The 23278-nt window shown below is 50.6% G+C and overlaps 1 protein-coding gene across 2 annotated transcripts in view; it reads left to right on the top strand.

Moving 5' to 3' along the window:
* Positions 1–3606: 3606 nt before the first annotated feature.
* Positions 3607–23278, top strand: part of LOC146812807 (alpha-2-macroglobulin-like protein 1) — a 747116-nt gene continuing 727444 nt past the window's right edge. Inside the window, exon 1 of one of the 2 annotated variants that reach the window (XM_085619918.1) lies at positions 3607–3868. In XM_085619918.1, the coding sequence (XP_085476044.1) occupies positions 3786–3868 (83 nt within the window). In that variant the 5' untranslated portion in view covers positions 3607–3785. The remainder of the gene's footprint in view (positions 3869–23278) is intronic. The other variant, XM_085619917.1, reaches the window with a different exon arrangement.

The raw sequence follows: 23278 nt of genomic DNA, 5'->3' as shown, positions 1-23278 counted from the left end.
TCTCTAGCTAGGTTTAGCAGAATGATATGTTGCCCCAACCCTCCGGTGACATTTAGTTTTATCGCACTTAATTTCACTTTCTATTTTCACTGGGTGTATACATTGATATAGATTTTATTCTCACGATTCTCATCACGAACAGCTGATGGCCCCAGCCCCGTAATATCCCCTCTTCCTTCTTTTTTGTAAGCGGTAGAAGAATTTATCGCTGTAATATATTATCCATCCATTTAATTGGTTATTCAAATATATCCTTTCTATTATGAAATAATGCCGACATGATGTTGAGGCATTGGTCAATTATATGAATCTGTCACTTGAATAGAGTTGGGGTACATTACCCGGTGATCATTTAATTTATTTTAGCACAATGGTACTATGTGGGTACATTACCCTAGCACCCTAGGACTTCCCATTTTTTGTTTGGTTAATTATAAGGACAACAATTAATAAGTTGTGTCACATCCAGAAGATATTGCACCTTAATATGGATAACTTGTACTGTGACTTGTATTATTCCTGTCCTTTTCTATTGTAATTATTGTATATTCAGATGATTAGTGTATGATGTGACCAAATCTAAATGTTTATGATTTATAAGGAAAGTCTATGTAGTGAATCATTATATGTCACAATGTGAGTACGTTATTCCATGTACTCCGGGTACTTTTACCAGATTCATACATGAATTTGTGCTATTAGTGAGACATTGCATTAGGATGTCAATAGACAGTAATATAATTTTCGTTCTTCTAGAAAATTTCTGGTGGACTTGTAAATAATTGTATGAACATTATTATAATTATGAGTATGCTTTGAACATTATCATGGATTGTTTCAAATTACGAAAACGTACACAAATGAAATGTTTGACCGCGATAGTATTTCTTCACTGTCTATCAACCTTGACCTGTATTTCTAGGGGAATTGGGGCACGGGTCACTAACTTGACAAAGGCTTCGCCGTAACGCGTAGTTCTGTTCGTTTGAAACAATAATAAATTTATTGTTTTGTCCTGGGTGTGCCGCTGGATTATTTGCTGAGAATTCTCGGATTATATCCACACAAAGATATATATATATATATATATATATATATATATATATATATATATATATATATATATATATATATATATATATATATATATATATATATATATATATATATATATATATATATGTTATTATTTGTTAAATGTTAATTTATTATGAATGTATTTTTAAAAACGATCGGTTATTTAAATGTCTGTAAAAAGCATACATATTGTATTTAATCCTGCATTTATTTTTAAACTACAAAACACGTTTTAAAAACAAGTTTAACTTTTATTTTAAATTCAAATAATGTTATTTACACGTACATTTATATATTTGCTAATAATTTTGTAGTAATGAAGCCAATCCAAGTAGTGTTGAGTTGGTAGTTTATTAGCTACATACAGAGCAGAGAGACAGGACACACTCTGCCAACAGCTCCAGTCTGAATGTAATCACACATTCCCTGGTAACCATGTAAACATTCTAGAATACTAATACATCAGAGTGCAGGTAGGCTGCAGTATTAACAAATTACACATGTTACAATACAACATATCTTCTCTTCCTATAAAAAAAACAAAAAAAAAAATAAAATAAAATCACAACACAAATTCATACAAAGTTCATGACCTAAATCTAGCGGGCTTAAGAACTTTCCTTGAGCTCTTCCTCAATTGAATTTGATCACACACAGGAACAGAGCTACTTGACGGACAAGGAACCACAGCAGAATCCCGAACTTTAACCACTCTATTGAGGTTCCACCAATGTCCCCCGTCAACCATAACGGCATTACCAAGAATTTTGATGACTTTAACAGGACGACTAAATTTGCTGACACCCTTCTTAGCATGAATACCGCTTTTGATCTTAACAAAATCTCCTACTTCTAAAGAAGTCACTTTAACACCCTTGCGGGAATCAAACCAAACTTTTTGTTTGGACTGTGAAGCAGACAGATTCTCACTCACCATAGATAGTAAATGAGCAACATCTGATTCAGACCTAACCCATTTATTCATCCAAGCAGGTCTGAAACTGGAGTTGGGTTTACGTCCTCTTAACACCTCAAAGGGTGATATTTTTGTAGCAGAATGGGGCGTGGTTCTGTAAAACCAAACCATGGCATTAAGTGCTTTGCAAACATCATATCCACCAGCTCTAGCCCATTTAACACATTCTCCTACTACTCGATTCATCCTCTCCACCAAACCATTGCTCTGTGGGTGATAGAGTGAGCTCTTATGATGTTTTATCCCACAGTCTTTTAGAAAAGACGCCAATATTTTGTAGTAATGAAGCCAATCCAAGTAGTGTTGAGTTGGTAGTTTATTAGCTACATACAGAGCAGAGAGACAGGACACACTCTGCCAACAGCTCCAGTCTGAATGTAATCACACATTCCCTGGTAACCATGTAAACATTCTAGAATACTAATACATCAGAGTGCAGGTAGGCTGCAGTATTAACAAATTACACATGTTACAATACAACATAATCACAATATTTTAAGCCACAATATTTTTGCAAACAATATTTTGACATTGATAGTATGGTCCCACGATATTTTTCTAGTCGCTATAATAAATATAACCCCCCCTGGTTGAGCTGAAGGAACCACGTTTGAGTTGAGTGAGGTACACTCTGATTAAAACCCGTGAGGGTGGGGAGGGGCTCGAGAGTGCAGACTGTCTGTGGGCATCTGTGATACCTTGAAGGACATTGGGGCATATCAACAACAACCGGCGATAATTATCTCTAAGCGCACTTAGCGCTAGGATAATTATCGCCGGCTAGCGTGAATTTTTATCGCTGAGATAGCGTGCTATTAGCAACGCTTATCTCAATAGCGATAAAAATCCTCACGCTAACAGGCTAACGTGAGATTATCGCTGGAAACCCAGCGATAATCTCACGTTACCTTGTTGATAGGGACAGGCAAACTTAGCCATGATATCCTCCTTCCACAGGATATCATGGCTAAGTCAGAAAAATACCAGACGTAAAAAAGCAGCGTTAACCGCGGTTAGCGCTGCTTTTTTTGTCTCTAACAGGGTTAGCGATATTCTTGATAATAGGAGAAATGTCGCTTAGCGACATTTCTCCTATTATTTTACTCTGGAACGCCCCCTTTGCATCTCATTAGAGATGCAAGGGGAAGCGTAGAGTAAAAGGGTGCTAACATGCGAATTTGCATGTTAGCACCCTGTTGTTGATAGGGCGCTAGTTTTATCTCTGCTTTTTGGGCTTTTAAAGCCAAAAAAGCAGAGATAAAGCCCTTTTTGATATGCCCCATTGCTTTAGTAGCATTGAGTAATAGGGCAGGGATGGAAAACTCCATTCTCTTGGTCCGACCCAGCACCTCAAAAAGTACGCTAAGATTTCATAAAACCCCGCAGGCCAGGAATGCTGCCCTGGCTCTACAGAAAAAAAAAGGTGTGGGCTCTATTTATAGAAGTCAAGGCCAGGGGTTGTCAATCACTGTAAACTTTGTAAAGGATACCGAGGCAGGGGATGGGGTGAGGCGTCAGGGGTGGATGGAGGAATGCTGCTCGGGGATGATATAAGGGTGGTTTGGGGCAGTCATTCACAGAGACTAGCGAGTGGATTGGTGTTGTGCAAAAGGGATTCTGTGAAAGAGGGCAAGGAGATAGCGGGAGAAGAAAGAAAGACAGCCCTGGTCTGGAGTTCGAGCCCGCACACCTGCCTTTCAACGTGCTGAAGAGGGGCGCCCTCTAGAAAAACATGTGGGGGGTGGTGCCCCTGAAAGGCCTCCTCCTCCTCGTCTGCATGACGTTGGTCCTGGCGATTCAGCTACCCGACATCCCGTAAGTGACCCCCGATGTTATTGCACCCCGCTTCTCGTGCCTCCCGGGCGCCCCCACATTGTGTGTCAGAGAGAGAGAGAGAGAAATAGAGAGAGAAATAGAGAGAGAAATAGAAAGTGAGAGAGAAAGAGAGAGAAATAGGGAGAGAGAGAGAAAGAGAAAGAGAGAGAGAGGGAGAAAAGAGAGAGAGAGAGAGAGAGAGTGAAAGATAGAGAGAGAGCTCCCCTTGCCTAGGGGTCTCTTGTTACGTTGGAGCTGTGGGCAATTGTCCCCGATGCCCATGCATTAATATGTCTGTGTGTGTGACAAAGCTTCTATGTTACCTTTTCAGTTTTTTAACCTTGTCATCGCCACTGCACCTCAAGGGTATCTAGGAGTGGAGAGCGCCTAGGAAGGTTTCACACATTCACTCACGTCATGCCATGCTATACTATGCTGCTTTGAGCAGACGCTTGGTATGATACAGTCTGAATGGCTTGCTATAAAATAATACAGTGCAGTGTCACGGCATGTAGCGTTCCCTTTGCGTGTTATTTCACGGTATGCTATTGCTCTAGCCCCTCATTACGTCCCACAGCTGACAGTTTTTAGGTCGCGCGAGCCAAAGGCTCGAAGAGACATTTTATAACTGGGCTTTTCAAAGTGCTGCCGTGGCCTAAAGCTACAGTGCACGTGAACATGCACGCGCGCAGCCCCATGTGTCTTTCCTCCGTAGCGATCGTAATCACGATCACTTTCACTTTCGCGGGCTCCTCTGTTGCTGGTTTGTTGTTGTTTCCTTTCCTCTCAGAGGAGGTGAAAGATTCTGGGTGTTCGGGATGGGGTTGGGCAAATTTCAAAGCACGAACCAAACCAAAGCGTGTACTCACAATGCCGCAAATCGTGCGTGCAGGTACTTATAGGAACTACTGCGAAAAAGTCCATGTGCAATTCATGAATGATGTGGCTGCAAGGCTTCCATTACATATGACCCTGATAAATGCCAAGCATATTAAATATCAATACCATGAGCGGCATACGTGTTGATAGTTCATGGCGTCATGTAAAGCAACCAAGCCCCCTGCTGGGCACTGCTCGGCTGATCCTCTTTCCATAGCTCCTTAATCTGTATTCCCTTTCCATCAGCGCCATGAGTCTGGCATCTGCTGTGCCGCCACTGGCGCACTGTGCGTCTTTATTTGTTTGGTTTTAGCTCCCAATAATTGCTGCCGTTTCCACGGAGGATTTAAGCCGTGTTTGAAGCTGAAGTGTGATATGGAGTGTGCCCATGCTGCTGCGCTGCATGTGTCAGGAAATTCCTAGCATAAACTGACACTGCCTGTGAGTAAACATCTGCCATTGATTGACATTGGTTTGCCGGCTTCTCTCAGTTTGCTCACCCAAAAGTGACGATAACTTCTAAATACTTCCTCTGTAATAATCGCTCTGTTTTTCGCTGGGTTGAGTTAATGCTGCTGTCACCATAGAAGAGACAGGTCAGCATAAAATGTGGATGGTGGATGGCCATTTTGGTTTCACACAGTCAGTGAAGCAAACGGAGACAAATAGCCTGTGCTTATGGGGGCTGCACCGGGAGCCTACAGCAACATTCAAATCCGTGTTAAAGAAAAGGCAATGGAAGTCAGTCTTAATTTGTCTCCTTCCGTCATGTAACCTGAAAGAAATAGGACACCAATTTATAACCAGCATTTGCAATGCAATACGTCTCGCAGTTACACAAGTTAAGTATTGGCATTGTAAATGACAATGCCTTTTATTTGTTTTTAAAACGAAAACAAATATAAAAGGCATTGTTATTTGCAATGTCAATGGCTCAAACTCGCGTAAATGCGAGACCTATTGCATTGCAAATGCTTGTTCTGTTTAGGCTTATTCTATGTTGTCATCATTTTATGCTCAGCTGCATGTTGAAGAGGTGCAGCACTCTGATCTAAGGCGACTCTTAATCAATTTATGGGTTTTCCTGCCACCTAGTGACACGAGTAGAAAGTGCTCCCAAAAAACGGAAACGTCCGGCTTTGCTCGAAGATAGCGAGTGAAGAGAGCTGGGGCCTGACAGTGGCTCAGCTCAGGTACGGCACAGGAAAGAGACACAGGCACACAGGCTTGCTGTTCGCCGGTAACGTCACGTGCGACCTTGGCCCCTTTATTTTATACCCTCGGACCGAGGCCGGTCACGAGGGGTGCCGTGCGTATGCATAGCTAGGTAGAGGCCGGTGACACTCTACATCCCTCCTTTCCTTTAGCTGTAACTGATCTAACAGGGAAAGTGGAGATAAGTGGTGATAGAGAGGAGAGAAAAGAAAAGAAAGAAGATGGTGTAAAGTGGTGGGGGCGCTAGGCCCACATCCTTTATGAATGAGCACACAGACACCCAGGGCCGGACTGGGAACCAAAACCGGCCCTGGCAAAGTGCTTGGCTGCCCCCCCCCCCCCCCCCTATCCCCCCGGGGGTTGGGGGTGCCGCCGAGCTCTTTGCCAGGGCCGGTTTTCGGACGATTTTGTTTCAGGGCCGATTTTGTAGCTATGCTGCAAAAACGGCCCTGTAACAAAAACGGCCCCCAGGGGCCCAAAACCGGCCTCCACCCGTGTGGCGCACCGGGGGATTGCCCGGTGCCCGCTACGGCCAGTCCGGCCCTGCAGACACCAGATGTATAGTAGTTACTGGCTAGGAGCACGTGCGCTCGGCCCCTTTTATTATCAGGGTCACCTGACTGGTGACGCCTGTGGTGGGTGGGTGTTTAGTGTGTGTGACCAGCATCTAAAACACTAGACTGTATCCAGCAGGATACTACATCCCTCCCAACTTTGGATAAAAGGAAATACACGAAGTCCAACCTGTAAAGAAAACAGACACCCCAAAATAAATCACACGTGGCCTTATTTTCAGGCCGCAGTCCGTCGGTGTTGGTTTTCTTGGACCACCATTGTTCATGAATGTTCGGGTTCGTCTTGGCCAACTATTTGAGACCGACCAGGTCTATCAGTAACAATGTCTATGTACACGAGTCCTTCATCAGGATACTGGTAGCTGTGATGTGATCCACTCTGATGATTCTTGGCATGAGGTTTCCGCCTGGAGGTGAAGTGCTAGCTGTTCCAGTATCTTGACGGCCAAGATACTTCCGATTTGCCTCTCTCACTTGGGCACCTCTCTCACCGGCGCCTCCGTGTGGGCTTTCCTGCTGGGCGGTCATGAGACCGTGTGGACCGTGCGGGCTCCGCGTGGACCGCGCTAAGGCGTCGCTTCCGAACTGCCAACGGGACTCACCGCCTAGTCGCTCATGTGTCCGCCAGGGTGATGTTCCATCTCGGTGTCTTCACCTTCAGGCATCCGGTTCTGTGTCTTCCTCTCAGGGTTGCAGGGCAACAAGTCTCCGGCTGTGGCCTCAGTGTATCCTGCGCATGTCGAGGAGCTGCTGCCGATCATCTCTCCCACTCGGACTCCATTTCACTGGAATTCCGCTGAGGCCCCTTGCCCCTGGATTTCCACTTGACTGCGTGGGCTGTGCGGGCCTTCGTGTAGGCTGCGCGTAGGGGTCGCTTCAGAACTCCAAACAGGGCCACGGCCTAGTCTTACTTTATCCCAAGGGGTAGATCTACTAACGTCCGGTTGTGCTCTACTTCCGTATGCTGCAGGCTGACAGGGGTGCTCAGACGGTTCCTGGGCGGTCTGCCTTCTTGGACTCCGGTTGCCTGGAGTGTGTGGATTCCCTTAGGTGTTGTGCTGCTCCTTGATGGTGTTGATGACTTCACCATTCTTCTTTGATGGGGCAGTAGGTGGCGGTCCGATGTCTCGGGGCGTTCTCTTCTGTGATGATGCGAGTACTCTGCCCGATCACTTCGCCTCATTGTCCCTCGCACGCCTGTGTTGGTTGTCTGCCCGTGGCGCGGTGCCACTGTACCTTCCACCTTTGTAGGCTGACATCCTGTCATCCTCTTCTTTCTTCATGGCGTCTTGCCACTCACTCTCCTTCTCTTCTTTCCTTCCTTTGCGACGCGGTCTGGTCCTCTCGCATTCTTTCTCCTCCTAACCAGGCTTCTCCGTGTAGCGTGCACTCTACACGTTTCGCTCTGGTCTTGTCCCAGCAATGGGACACTGTCTTCTTTCCACTATGTGACTGGACCTGTCGTCGCGACCTTCTTCCTTTGATTCCTTCTAGCTACTAGTGACTGATATTTAATTTCTCGTCCGTCTCTTTCTGGTCCTCTTCGAGGACATCCTCTTCATCACTCACATCACTGACTTCTTCTCCATTCTTATGATCAGACCTCTTGTCAGGCCTCTCCTCTCTGACAACCATCGGCTGGTCGGCTTCTCTCCTTTGGCGACCATCTGGCTGGTCGGCTTCTTTTTTCCTTGGCGACCATCTGGCTGGTCGGCTTCTTCTCTTCACTGGCGACCATCTGTCTGGTCGGCTTCTTCTCTCCACTGGCAACCATTTGGCTGGTTGGCATCTTCTCTCCTCTGGTGACCATCTGGCTTTTCAGCTTCTTCTCTCCACTGGCGACCAGCTGGCTGGTCGGCTCCTTCTCCCTTTCCCGGGTCTTCATGCTTCTGGTGGCTCTCTCAACTACCTCTTCTTCTCCGCAATCACGTTGCTGTGGCGCGCTTCTGATGACGCTCATCCATTACCTTCCTAGGTGCACTCGCTGTGCGTTCCTCTACCTCCTTTGTTCCTGGAGCAGTGTCTGCTGTGCTTGCATGTCTTCGCACTTGCCGGGTGCTGAGCTCCTGAATCCTCGTTCGTTTGTCTGGTGGTGCTCCTTCTTCTTACTGCTGCAGCGACAACCTGTGGTCACTAGGTACCGCTGCGCTCCCTCTCGGCCTCAGCTCCGTGCTTCTGGTGGTCTGCGCCACCACTCCGTCGACCTGCTCCTGGTTACTCCCTTTTGCGCGCTCGTGTCTTCGCTCTGCTTTTCTTCTTAGGGTTCCTGTCGCTGTATCCCGTTAACTGCGGGGTACTTGCTTGCTGCAACTCTTGCAATGGCCCTGCTACGTTGTGGGGCTGTCTGTCTCTTGCCATCCTTCTGCGCTGTTTCTCCCTCGTACCATTAGCGCGTTCTTCTCAGTCGCCGCTTGTGGCTCTCCTCAGGCACTTGTGTACTCTCTTCCAATGCACCTCCTGTTCCTCATGTTAGCCTTCCATGCTCTGACATTTCCCCGAGAATTATAGCAGCCTGGAACAGCCTCTGAGCACTCTCAGTGCTCTCCTGTCACTGTTCTTGTTTAGCTGCACTTCCCTCGATCAGCAGGTGCAGTTCCACCAGTTTGTTACTAGGTGGCAGTGCTGCCTCTGCTGTCCTCTTTCCACTTTATTCGGCAGTTTCTACCAGGTTGCAGGCTCTGTGCTCCCTGTCCTCATGGGGGAGCACCTTCACCGATGGCTGCTGCTCACCACCCTCACCAGGACCCCTCCAGACTGCGGACCAGTTCACCTCGATGGGGTAAGTTTCTTGTGTACTTTGGCTGGGTGCTGCTCTCCGCGGGCCGGATGCTTCTTTAACTCTTGTGATCCCGGCTTGTGCTCATGTTGTCCCCACTGCACTCGGGTGAGCCTCAGCAGCTTTTGGGGGCACACGCAGGCGGTCAGGCATGACCGGAGGGTCTGGTGTGCTGCAGTGAGCCGCTTTGCATACATGTATATGTTAAATCCTTTCCGCCCCCCGCAGCAGGCCTTTCCTTCACGGGCCGCGCGAGGGGGGCTGGTGCTCACTTCGGCCGCCTGGGGGCACCTCGCGCTCATCTATTAATTAGCGCTACAATTCGCCTCCGATGCGCCTTTGATATGCCGCCTGCCACTGATTGGGGCACACGCATGCAGGCACCACTGGGGGGGCTGAGTGGCCTTGCCGGTGCATTTTATTTTACATCTTGGCGGCGCTGGCCGCCTGCAGTCACCTTCCGTGCTCGGCCCCTCGCAGCAGGCTCACTCATGCTACGGGCTGCGCGGGGCTGGAGCGGATACCAGTGTGTCACTTTACTCGGCCGGGGGCCACGCGCTGTCTCCTGCTGTCGCTCTCTGCCGCGGGTGGCATGCAGTCTTCTCGCTTCCTCACCCGCCGTCGCAGCTTCATATTCCTCACGCTGCGCGGCGTTGGGGAAGTGTCGGCGCTTCACCAATCTACTCGGCCACACCTTGGGGCTGCCCGCTCGCTTTCTCAGCTCTTCACGTACTTTCACCCCCCCCCCCGCTGCAGCCTTACATTACACGCTGCACTGCAGTGGGGAAAGGTCACTGCATGCTTTCTGCCGTCGCGGCGAGGTGGGCTCCCGTTCGCCTCGATGCACACTCGGGGCATGTCTCGCTTCCTCGTGGGGCTGAAGGTGCGGGGTGGGCTCCCGCTGACTTCCGACTGTGCAGGGTCACGTCCCTCGCGTTCCCCTTCGCACGGCTCCTCACCTTCGGCCGACGGGCCTTCTCATCCAAGCGGGTGGGCCCCGAGTGTTTCGCTTCACTTGCGGGGGTCACCTCGTCACGGCCGATGTGGGTGGCCTCCGATTGGCTTGCACTAATCTGGGGCCCTTCCCCACTGGGGGCACAGCGGCAGGCTCAACGGGGTCGGGGTGGGCACCCGACTTCCTCGCTTTCACCCTGGGGCACTTTGCACGCCCGCAGGTCTTCGCGGCTGTTAGACCTGGCACCTTGGCGTGAGTCTCCCTTCCACTTTTTGTCGCTGTGCCTCATGTGTTTTTATGGTGTTGGCCACTCAGAGCACTGTGCCACTGCCAACCAGTGCTGCAGTGCAAGTGCTCCCTATGTAAAATGTATATGTTGGTTGGATTCCATGATTGGCTTATTTGGTTTACTATCAGACCCCAGTAAAGTACACCAGCAGTGCCAGGGCGTGTAAATATAAATACCGCTGGTGGGCTTGCAGCACCGGTTGTGCCACCCACAGACGCGGCCTGGTAAAATATGACTAAGGTCTGCCATTGCAGAACCTGCGTGCAGTCTGGTACTGACATGCCGACTGGGCAAGTGCACACACTGGTCAGTCCCTAAACCTTCCCTTAATTTCATGTTAGTCACCCCTATGGTAGGCCCAAGGGCAGGGTGCATTGTAAGCATAAGGTAGGACAAGCCCTGATGTGTGTGGCATGTCCTAATAGTGAATTACAGCCATTTTCGTTTTTCACTATTGTAAGGCTACCCTGTTCTCATAGGCCAGAATGGGCTGTTAAGATTGTTACATCCTATGATCCTAACACGCCCAGGGAACATGGTAGAAACTCGAGTTTAGTATGCCTGAACTCAGAATAATAAGGTAATCTTTTAGTAAGGTTTATTTTAATATTCTGCGTTTGCAAATGCCACTTTTAGAAAGTTGGCATTTGCTTGCCTAACCATTTCAGCCCGCCTCTGCGTGATGTGTATCTGCTGTCTGGCTTGTGTGCGTGACAGGACTGGGGAGACCCAGATGGGCAGGGCTAGGTAGCCCGGTGGTGAATAGGAAGATTGACATATAGATGGGTGGAGGAGTACACCTGGACTCTGAATAGGACTGTGCTCTGCCACCACAATGCCGGCTCCGCCCCCTGTGGAGCGTCTGATGACTCTGCCCTGCACCCTGAAAGAAGAAGCCTGCATCGCGTCAACAAAGTGCTCCAGAACTGGACTGAACTAGGCAAGGGCCCCCCTGGCGTGGGAGAACAAAAGAAATGTAGTATAAATGTAGGAGCCCTGCTTCTAAGAAACTAGATCCTGTCCTGCCAAGAAGGAACCTCTGTCCGACGAGGAGGGACCAGGAAAGCTGCATGGAGGAGTACTGTCCCTGACCTGGGGGATTGGCCTGCAGTGGTTGCCTTGCTGCTGAATAAGAGGAAGAAAAGACTAAAGAAACTTTCATTTGACTTGTGCAAAAGATCTCCAAGGGCTTGTGAGTGAGCTTGCCCCCTGAACGAAGTCCCAGGACTAGTGGACTTCCCCGCATCTTCGACTCGAACTGCTGTGCACGTCTCGCGGATCGCAGCGAACCCCCTGCAAGCTGGTATCTCACTGTCTGGCCAGAACAAAGCGTCTGAGGCCCCTCTACGAGCTGTAGCTCGCACCACGAAGGAAGGTAACCCCGGCCTAAGTATCGCGACTCACAGGCCCCTATGAGCCCCAGTGCGCACCGTGACTGAAGGACATCGTCCCGTACCCCTTGCACCCCCCTCCGGACCGTACTGCCAACGTGCGCGCCTCTCCCCTGCTTTGGGAAGGGCTACGGTGCGTATGGTGGTCGCGTACGTCTCCTTGTCCGGTGCGTACTGTTCGTCTGTTGCCAGCAATTCTCCGAGTCAAGAGCCGCGATCCCGGTACGATGCGTACACAGCACCTGGAAGGAGAGAACCGTACCTTCGCACCGTCCCTGGAAGCCGCGCCCGCCCAAGGTCTAACGTACTGTAGTACGCGCCGCCCCCCCCCCGAGGACATCGCGTTGTACAGTCCGCTTGTTATCCGTTAAGTGTCCGTGTCAACCCAAAGATTCAAGGTACTGTGCCCGTTCGCACCGTAGGGTGGACGCTTCCTTTCCGAAGCACCTGCGGTGCGTATCTAAGACCCGTTCCCAAGCCTATGTCAGCCACGTACGAAGCGTACACTGAGGAACGAAGCGCAGAGACTATCTCGAACAAACGTTAAGCAAGAACTCTTTGTAAACAAGTATTGTGGTCTTTTTAAACGTAACTTTGGTCTTGTGCTAAGCCTGATAAGAGATTATAAATCATTATTTTTTATATATATCCCGGTGTGGAGTCCATTTGTGGAGGGTCACTGGATTACTGTGTGTGTGTTCACAAACGCTTAACCTAAACGCTCTGAGACAGGCCTTGTCAGCTCACGCCAAGCTACCTAGAGGGTGAGCAGGGGTTGGTGTTGGAGTGTGCCCCCGTTTCCCTGACTGGAAGAAGGACTCTCTGCTTGTCCCAAGTACCTAACTGTGCCAACCAGAGAATCCGGATTCTAACAGCGGCAGTGCGGGGTGGGCTCCCAGTCACCGTCTTTATCGGCTCACACTTCCCCCACCAGGAACCGGGGAAGTGAAGCCTCTGCACACGTGGGATAAGACCCACTCGTCTCCATTGTAAAGTGGTGGGGGCGCTAGGCCCACATACTTTATGAATGAGCACACAGACACCAGATGTATAGTAGTTAACTGGCCAGGAGCACGTGCGCTTGACCCCTTTTATTATCAGGGTCACCTGACTGATGACGCCTGTGGTGGGTGGGTGTTTAGTGTGCGTGACCAGCATCTAAAACACTAGACTGTATCCAGCAGGATAATACAGATGGTTTAAATGTGGAAGTGCTAAATGTTCACATAGTCTCTGACCTGAACTCCCAGCACTCTTCTCGCAAGTACAGTCACTTGACACGCATGGTCTCACAGCTTCTGGCTGGGTGCGGGGCTAGGCCTCAGCTGGTATCATTGACTGCGGGATAATATCTCGCCCTGGCTCGAGGTGACGCTGCTTCGACGCCCACCGGGGTCGTTGTCCTTGACTGGACTGGGCTGGCCTTCCCCTTGGCTGTCCTCTGTCTCCTGACAGGGTGACGGTGTTGGATGCTCCCGTGAACTGGGGATGGTTACTGCAGATAAGTCGGGGAGGACTTCTTCTTCCTCGGTTGTTGCCTGTTCCGTTCTTGGGCTGCCTGAGATCTCCTTGAACCACAATACGTTCCTCACCACAGTGTGCCATCCCCGTTGCGCGGTGACAATTGTGTCATTGACCTGTGTGACGACCAACTCCTCTGGTTCATATGGCGTACGGAACTTCCACCCTGGATGGTGATCCTTTAGGACCACTCGAGAGCCGACTCGTATTGAGGGTATTTTGGATCCTCGGGTGAGGGTGGCTTTGTCGTTGGTCTGTTGGCGTTTCTGTTGAGCTCGTTCCTGGTCGAGGTCTTGTGGTGTCCAGTTGGGGTCTTCAGGGATAAGATCCCTGGGTGGCCGCTTTAGAAGGAGCGATGCGGGAGCACACCCCGTGGTTGAGTGGGGTGTTTGCCGGTAGGTGAAGAGGAATTGGTGGAGGCAGGTCTCCGGGCTTGGTGCCAGTCCACCCCTATGCGTAATGCTCTGTTCAGAGTCCTCATGAACCGCTCAACCTCACCATTGGCTTGAGGCCACTGCGATGTGATCCACCGGTGTTGGATAGCCCGTTTCTGTAGAAAGTTCTGAAACTCCTGACCCTGGAAGGGTGGGCCATTGTCCGATTTAATTTCTTCCGTCAACCCAAAGATTGCGAAGATCTTCTCGAGCGCTGGCTGCACGTGTGTAAATGCTGTGGACAGCACTATGTCGACTACAGGAAACTTAGAGCATGAGTCGATGACCACTAGGGTGTGACGCCCATCAGGGAAGCTGCCAAAGTCAACATTCACCTTGGTCCATGGTGTGTCACAGGGTCCTTCCATGATGACCGGTGCAGGAGCCGGGTCCGCACCCATGATGGTGCAGGGGTGACAGGTCCTGACCTCTTCATCGACCATGCTGTCCATCCCTGGGAACCACACTTTGGTCCTGAGTCTGGCTTTCGTCTTTGCCACCTCTTGGTGTCCTTGATGTGCTAGGGTTACTAGTCGACGTTGCAGGTCCCTTGGGACGACGATCTTCTGGCCTCTGAGCACTAGCCCGGATCCCCCGATGCTGAGTTCATGCCTCACTCTCCAGATCTGTCTCCGGGCGTTCTGCTCTTCCTCAGTGAGTTCTGCCACCCCATCCAGGAATCAATGCCATCTTCCTGTTGTTAGGGCTTCCTTGACTGGTTGGAGAGTGGAGTCCAACTCTGTGGCGCCGCTCAGTTCCTCTTTAGTGACAGTCAGTGGGCAGGCATTGTCTTCAATCATTTGCACAAAAGCTTCAGTGCTCGGGCTGTCATCCTGTGCCTGACCAGTCTCTGCCCTTAGGGGATGCCTCAACAAGAAGTCAGCAGGGTTGTCCTACCCAGGGGCGGTACAGTAGTTGGAAGGAATATGCCTGCAGCTGCACTGCCCACTGCTCGATCCTCGGAGGTGCCAGCCTGTTGGATCCGCTGAACAATGGTATGAGAGGTTTGTGGTCCGTGATGACCCTGAAAGAGTGGCCACACAGGTAGAGGTGGAAATGTTGGAATGCCCAGCGGATGGCCAGGGCTTCGCGCTCTATCTGAGCGTATCTTATCTCTGTTGGCGACAGTGCACGGCTGGCGCATATATTCCATGTCGGTCTTCTTGTAGTAGCACTGCGCCTAGCCCCACCGGGCTCGCATTGACAACCACCTCTGTGTTTCGCTTGGGGTGAAAATAGGCCATTGTCGTTTGGTCAAGCAGGGCCTTTTTGATACTTTGGAACGCTGTCTCTTTCCGGGGTGTCCAGACCCATGGTGCCCCCGTTTTTGTTAGTTGTCTTAATGGTTCGGAGATTGTGGTGAGATTCGGGAGGAAGCGGCCACAGTAAGTTGCCATCCCTAGGAAACTCCTTATCGCAGTCGGGTTTTGAGGCACGGGTGCGTTCCTGATCGCTGCTGCCTTCCTGGGGTCCACTCGAAGTTCTTCTCTGGAGGAACACATTCCCTTAAAAAGTCTATGGATCCTTGGTAGAAGGCAAATTTCTTCCAGTGCCGGGTGAGGCCACAGTCGGCTAACCTTTGCAGTGTGGCCCTCAGCAGAATGTGGTGTTCTTCGAGGCTTTAAGGGTAGATCAGGATGTCGTCACTGAGATTTTTTACTCCGACGAGGCCAGACAGGGTTTCTTGAACTGCGTTATGAAATACCTCGGCCATGGACAACACCCGAAACTGAAGCAGCGTGTATCTTCTCAGGCCCACGTGCGTAGAAAAGGTGGTTATATATCTGCTTTCGGGAGCCAACTCTAGCTGATGGTAAGTTTCGAAAACCATTGGGCGCCATTCAAATCCGCCACAATGTCATCCAGCCGCTCCCTGCGAATGGCCTGATTGGGGAGTCTCATGTCTACGCATAAGCGAATGGCACCGGGTTGTTTCGGATTCAGCGCCACCACCAGCGGGGATACCCACGGACTGGGTCCAGACACTTTCTCAATCACTCCCATGTCTTCGAGATTCTGTAGTTTTTATTCCACCAGAGGGCGGAGGTGGATCGGTATCTGCCGGTGTCGAAGGGCACGCGGCTGGACGCTTTGGTCGATATGCAGTTTAACTTGGTAGTCCTTTAACTTGTCCAAACCCGTGAAGAGTTGAGGGAATTCTTTCAGCATGTCTTCAGCATGGTGTTCGTGTACTTGCTTGGCAAAGAACACAAGTTCTAGGTCTTCCGCCATGTAACAGCTTATCAGCGTGCCTTTTTCCCCTTCTGTGACATGGAACGTTGTCGTCACTGTGTTAGTGTCACTCGAGACTTCAACTTCCATCATGCCTCTCAGTGGTATGGGTTCAGTGCCACCATACGTGAAGATCCTGGCCTTGCTTGGAACCAGAGGTGGCTTGGGTCTGAGTTGGTCATATTGTTTAGAGTCCATTACATTCACCGATGCTCCGGTGTTGATGAGGGCTTGTATCGGGTATCCGTTAACACTGACGTGACACAGTGGGGGTGGGTGACCTTCCCTGCCGGGTCGGCCTGCGAATCAAATGACAAATATGTTGTCGTCGTCTTCATAGTACGCCATGCTAGTGGTGTTGGCTGTGGTGTCAGACTCCTCATGATCTTCCTGCGTGTGATTCCTGAGGCTCGCCTGGCACCCTCTGGGTGCGCCACCATGTGGTCTTTCACCACGCCCTTGACAGACGCTGGCATAGTGGTTGGCCTTGCCGCATTTTGCACACGCTTGTCCTCTAGCAGGGCACCTGTCTTGGTCTCTGTGGTCGAATAATCAGTACCCACACTTGCCACTGGGCCTGTTTACAGTGCCCCGTCGTTGATTTCCCATGGGCCGTCTTTGGATGATATCCACGGTCTCCTCCTTCACCCGCACCTGCTTCGTTGTGGTGGCCGCCAACGTGTTCCTTATCCGGACTGCCTCCATTTCTTCGGCGCACTGATCTGATAGCTCATGAGATCGGGCCAGTATCAGGATTTCATATATAGCGAGATCCCTGGCTGTCGCAAGATGAGGCGCCTCAGGGCGACAGACTTACAACCTGAAATCAGCTGAGCTCTGATTTCGTCGTTGTGATCTATTCCTGTGCATGTGGCCGCAAGTTTCCGAAGTCTGGCATAGAACATGTCCATCGTTTCTGTTTCTGTCTGTCGAGCCTGTCGTAACTTGAAGCGCTCATAATCGGAGTTCATCTGGGGATCGAAGTACATGTTTAGAGCTGTAATCGCGGCTTCATAATCATCATCAGTGCCGGTGTTAGGCAGGGACTCAAACAGTTCCTATAGTTCATCCTCTCCGAAATGCATGAGGAAGGAACGCTTCACTTTCCCATCATTCTCGCGGGTTCCGGTGAAGTAGTGATTCAGGCGTCCCACCCAGCGCTTCCATCGTGGTGCCGCTGTGGCTGGGTCTGTTAGCTGGCTGAATGGTGGCAGAGGTGTCACTGATGCATGCGAATGAGGAGCTGTGGGTGCCGGTACCTGCGCTGCTGGATCATCTCCCATGATGCTTCCCTGGTTTGTGCCAACACTCTCTGCTGAACAATGCCCCTGCCATTGAGAGTACCTTCTTTCATGTGTCTGCGCACCGATCCTCTCTCCTTCACAGCACGGCCTGTGACTTTGCAGAATGTCCTGGCCTGACTTGCGCTGCGTGAGGGCCGAGAGTCGCAGGGCAGTCTCTCACCTCCTTCCGTGTCTTCCACTCTGACTGTGTGCTCTTCTGCCCCCTGTTGAGAATCTCCCTCTTCTGTCCCTCAGGCAGCAGTGCTGGCGCTGTGCAGTGGCTGTGGTGGGGTACTCTAGGGCCTGTGAGGTGCTGAAGCGAGTCACGTGGCCTGTGAAGGTTGCTGTCTGGGCCCACACTGGGAGTCACGTGCACATGATGAGGGGCGCTCCTCCAGCTGCAGGAAACACATGTGGGGCCTCTGGGGTGAGCAGAGGCCTCACACTCAAAGCTGGTCCGTGTTGGACGCGGGATGCTATCTCCGTGGTGGCTACCTTGGAGGACGCCCGCTCGGGCATGTAACCACAGAGACGCTGGGCCAGCCCAGCACGCGTACGATGAGCGGCTCTGCGGATGCCCTGCCGCGGGCTGTGCGGCAGGGGCGCTGTCACTCACCAGTCCTCCCTCTGCCGATGCCGGGGATAGACGGAAGCACGGCCCATCTTAGGCAGCGCTGCCAGAGACAGGCGAGGGGTCAGCTGCAGAGCGTACACACCTCCCGGCCCTGGTGGGCTGTGTGTGAGCCACGGGACCAGGGCAGGGTTGCAGGCGAGGGTTCGGTACACACGCCCTCGTCGCCAGTGTAGAGAGCTGGGGCCTGACAGTGGCACAGCTCAGGTTCGGCCGTAAGTTCACGTACGACCTTGGCCCCTTTATTTTATACCCTTGGACCGCGCCCGGTCAAGAGGGGTGCCGTGCGTACGCATAGCTACGTAGAGGCCGGGTGGCACAGATAGGACGCACACATATGAGCCTCAGAGCATACGAGCACTCTCGCCAATTCCTTACATTAAACAACCACTGGCAAAGTAAATCGGTGTGGCTTTAATGTGCCAACATATAAACACATTCACGATTTCTGTCTACATGTGTGACATGCAGCAATGCACTTTATCTCAGTAAAGTCTGCTGAATTGACTTTGTCAAAGCTGGTAAAAATGGCAAAAAAGGATTGCTTTCTGTGGAGGAGATGACAAACTGAACGTGATAAACAGCGTGATGAAGGAGTGCACTTTTCAGATATAAAACCGTCTATTATGCCTTCCAAGGGCAGCACTTTCTGGAAGTCAAAATAATACAGCAAATAGCAAAAAGCATGAGATGGGAGAATATGACTCTCCTGGGCGGAGCTAAAGCACTATATATTTAGATTTTAAAGAATTGGTAATAACAGGTCGCAGAGTGTTTTGCGTTGTCAAGCCAGACCTAAAACAGAGCGAACTCTATGTGTTTTATGACCAATTGTTAAGGGGTGCTGGGAGGTTTCTGATAGTGGTAAGTGTCTATTGACTGAGACTAGCATTCCTGTGAAGGTAACTGTGTTTCCCTCTTACATCTTGGTACTTCCCAACCTCATCTTCTGGGCAGGGCCATGTATTGCACTACATTGGTATCTCATTTACATAATTCTACAAGCCTCTGATACGATGCAGAAGAGGCTGGTAGCATGCTAGTATCAGTGAATACTAGTCCCTAAAGACCCCCACCCCCCCTTCCAGGGCCATGTATTGTATTACATTGCAGTTTCATTTACATAATGCTGCAAGCCCTGATAAGATGCAGAAGAGGCTGGTAGCATGCTACTACCTGTCAGTACTACAGTCCCTAAAGACCTCCCCCAGGACCCTGTGGTATTGTTTTGATGTTGTGTGTGAAGACCAGAGTTGTTTTCGTTTCATGTTTTGTCCCTGTCCCTCTGCTTGCAATAGGAGGCAAAAGGACAGAGTGAATCAGGGCGCTTAAGCAGTAGATGGTGGTGTGTAGATGAACAGAAGGTTTTTGAGGGCCTTTGGGCCGAGGTGGGAAGTGCTTTGGTGTCTTGCTTCCTGCTTCTATGGCAGAGACTGCTTAAACCATGTTTCAGTAGGGTGGAACTGCTCCTTTGCCTGGGTGTGGGAGAAAAGCATTGGAAAAGATGCAAATGTGCATTAATGCAGATACATACCAAATTTAAACCACACTGGAAGTGCTCGGAGGTGAAGGACCTAACCCCTTCAGGGGAGGGTGGGTGCAGTCTTGCATCAACTATAGAATATGCACGGAATTCTACGCAGGAGTGGCCAAAAGCAAGCTATAGGAACTGGCATTACACAACCAGCCATAATACATTCCCCACAAGTCCACAGAGGAGAACCAAAAGAGTAGACAATATGGGATCAGACATAGTATGTTGTCAAAGATGTGTACCTAGGACTGGCACCGGAGCAACCCATTGGATTGGGTATTTTACAAATAGCCATGCTATGTGGTCTGACTCCACTCAGGGTTATTTCCTGAACCAGAGCTGAGCCTCCTGGGCGGCATTAGCAAAGGTAGAGGGTAAAGTCTCCTTTGGGGTTTTGAGAGTTTTATACCCCGAGCTGCAAACTGCTGGCTCTGGCTCACGATCATCATTGAAGATGCAAACTACTCTGTTCTCCATGTGGAGAGTGTTTGTTCCATTTGCTTAATGTCCTCATGAGGAATACATTTAATTGATAACAAGTCTGAAGATGTGAGGTGTTTCAATGTAGGGATATCCTTAATCAACCTCATTATGTTTCCTCTATTGAGGAGATCCTGCTGGCCCTGCGAAGTATGCTTAGGTGTTAATATAATCTGCCTATTTGGACTCTCTATTTGCTCTAAGTCTATTATAGATGATGGGGGGCGTTCTCCGCCTCTCTTAGTATAAGACTAGATCTTTGGGCTGCCGCCTTATCCTTTTGGAAGTTGGCATTTATAATTACCTGTTCAATTTCTACATGAATTGTTTGAGGGCGCCTTGGCTAGGCCATTTCTTGTGAATTCTTATAAAGATTATTACTTTCCGGGCAATACCTGGTCCTCCATGTAGGTGGCCTTCTGTTGTATGATTATCACTTTCATTGTTTATCGTCTGGTCAGCGTTGATTTTATCCGAGGCTGAATCGATGTATAGTTTCTCCTGTTTTGCCAAGGTGGTGCTCATGTCTATTTCTAGAGCCTGTGCCTGTTGCCCGGAAAGTTTTCTTTTTCTCATTCCCGGAATCTGGGCAGAACCAGTTTGTGTTTGTACATTACCCCGTACCTTCTACGGGGTGGTTATTGCTTCATTAATTGGTTGTGCGATATCTAGTGAGTCTAGCAGCGTAGACCTTTTCCTGTATTTCCTTATTATCCTTGTTCTGTATTTGATTTATTAAAATACCTTTACTGGATCTTGTTTCTCAAATGTAGATTAAAAAATTGGATACAATCCACTCAGTGGTGTAACTAGATGTTGTGCTGCCTGTGGCGGTCCCTGAGTTTGCCACCTGGCGGACACATTTAAAGGCGGGAGGGGGGGGTGGTGGTGCTGGCAATTCCTGCGACAGCCGCCCCACACAGCCACAGGTAAGAGCGGGGGGGGCCAACCCCCAAAAATCGTGCCGCCTGGGGTGCACCATTCCCCCGCCCCCACCTTGCTACTCCACTGAATGTACTACCAAGTTGGGTATCCTTTTGTTAGAAATGGGATTTCTGGTTGGCTAGGGCTTGCGCCAAAGCCAGACAGAAACCACCACTCTAGTCAGGGCTGGGGAGTTACACGCCAAAGATAACCCCTGCTCACCCCCTTGGTAGCTTGGCACGAGCAGACAGGCTTATCCCTGAGGCGATGTGTAAAGCGTTTGCGCGCGCACCCAGCAACAACACCCAAGGCCCACCACAAAGGAAACTCCACACAAGGTATTCTATAAAAATAGCCTTTGTATTATACACAACACATTAGATAAAAACACACACTTTACAAGGTGCCAACAGGCACGGGCAGAATTTACAAGGGATTATATATACAGGGGACAGGGCCACATGGACCACTGTCCGGAATCAGCACTTTGTAGAAATTAGCACTTAGAACATAGGAATAATATCACAGTAGCACAAAATAACATGTAGCACACAACCGGTAACTACTGGTATCAGAAAGTACCACCTACGCAACCCTAACCACCTTAGGAGAAATATTGCGCAGGGAATCAGGACCTCACTAGCACCACCTGTACTAGGAGAAAGCAAACAACCACCTAAGTATCACAATACCTGTAGGGGTAATAGAACGTTACACATGATGCATGAAAACATTCAGAGGTGTAGAGCAAAGGAAACACATGATGCATGAAAACATTCAGAGGTGTAGAGCAAAAGGAACACATGATTCATGAAAACATTCAGAGGTGTAGAGCAAAAGGAACACATGATGCATGAAAACATTCAGAGGTGTAGAGCAAAAGGAAACACATAAGCCACCACCTGTGGCAGTCCCTAGGCCAACTGGCCTTTGTCCAAGCTTAGGACGCTGTCTCAGGCAAGCTGCGCCAGCTGCGCCAGCCAAAGAGCAATTTCTTCCCAACCTAAACGTTGCAGCTGCCCACTAAGTGCTGGGCAGCTGTAGAATGAATCTCAGGCACTTTGCGTGCCTCTGGAGCCCTCTCTGGGCGCTGGCTATCAACAATGCCTTCGAGAGCCTTCGTGGCTGTGTACCCCCGATGCCCCACAACGTTGGAGCCTCGCTGGGCTCGAGAACAATGTGCCAACTTTTGGAGCCTCACTGGGCTCTCGCGAAGTACCCCCCCGGTCGTTGGAGCGTCAGCGCTCTAATATGGGCAAGCCCCCTCTCGTTGGAGCCTCACGGGGCTCGTGAGCACAGCCCCCTGCACCCCCCAGCACATGCGCGGAGTCCCCCAGCCCTCTCGACACTCACCGGCTGTTCGGGGGACTCCCGCGTCGTCTCCGATCCGATGGGGAGGCTCCGAGGCTTCTGGACACCGCGGAAGGGGCAGGCACCGACAACGTGCCTCGCGCCCCCTCCACACAAGCTCCGACCGTGCTCCTCCCTTCCTCTGGTCACCCGGGGCTCTCCCTCGCTCTCGGGAGCCCCGGTGGGAGACACACGCTTCCTCCGCTTCCAGACTCGCGCCGCGGCTTCGTTCTCGAGGCCCCGATCACGTGGGCCACACCCCCTCCCGCTGGACCAATCACAGCGCGGCAGGGGGATGACGCGACCGGGAACTCCGGGCTGCAGCGGTGATCGTTTCCGTGATAAGAGGGGTAGGCTCCCTCGATAAAGGCAATCTTTGGCGGGGCAAATGCCGGGTGGGCACCGGCCCTTAAAATACGAAAATAAGCGGGGTGGCACCCGTAAGCTGAAAAGCGCTCACAGCGCTATAAAGTCACGCACAGCGCTCCCAGCGCTGAAAAGCCCCACAAGCGCTCCCAGGCGCTACAAAGAGAGCCAGTCCAGCAAAACAGCGTTCTAAAGCCCATAAAGCGCTCCCAGGCGCTGCAGGTCAAAAAAAAGGTCCAGTAAGTCCATCTGGCATCCAGGGGCTGGGCAGGGCCCAGGGAGGCAAGCCTTCCCCTGGGCCCCAGCAGCAGCATGCCCCTGGTAGATTCGAGTTTGGAACAAGAACAAGAACATTTTGTAAGGGGACACAGCCCCTTTTTATACACGAAATCCCTTTGTTCTGGGTTCAGGGTGAGGGGGAAAACCAGTCGCAGCTGGTTGGAGAGCACCCTTGATGTGCTCAGCCCCTCACTCTATTCACTGGCAGGGCTAGGGTCATTAGACGCACCACAGGGGCCGGCGCCAGCATTGTGTGGGGGAAGCCCTGTCCTATTCAGGACCCAGGTACACTCCTC

The sequence above is a fragment of the Triturus cristatus genome, chromosome 7 (assembly GCF_964204655.1).
Source record: "Triturus cristatus chromosome 7, aTriCri1.1, whole genome shotgun sequence".
NCBI classification, from domain to species: domain Eukaryota; kingdom Metazoa; phylum Chordata; class Amphibia; order Caudata; family Salamandridae; genus Triturus; species Triturus cristatus.
The sequence above is the reverse complement of the archived record's forward strand: the minus strand, read 5'-3'. Positions and strand labels throughout refer to the sequence as shown.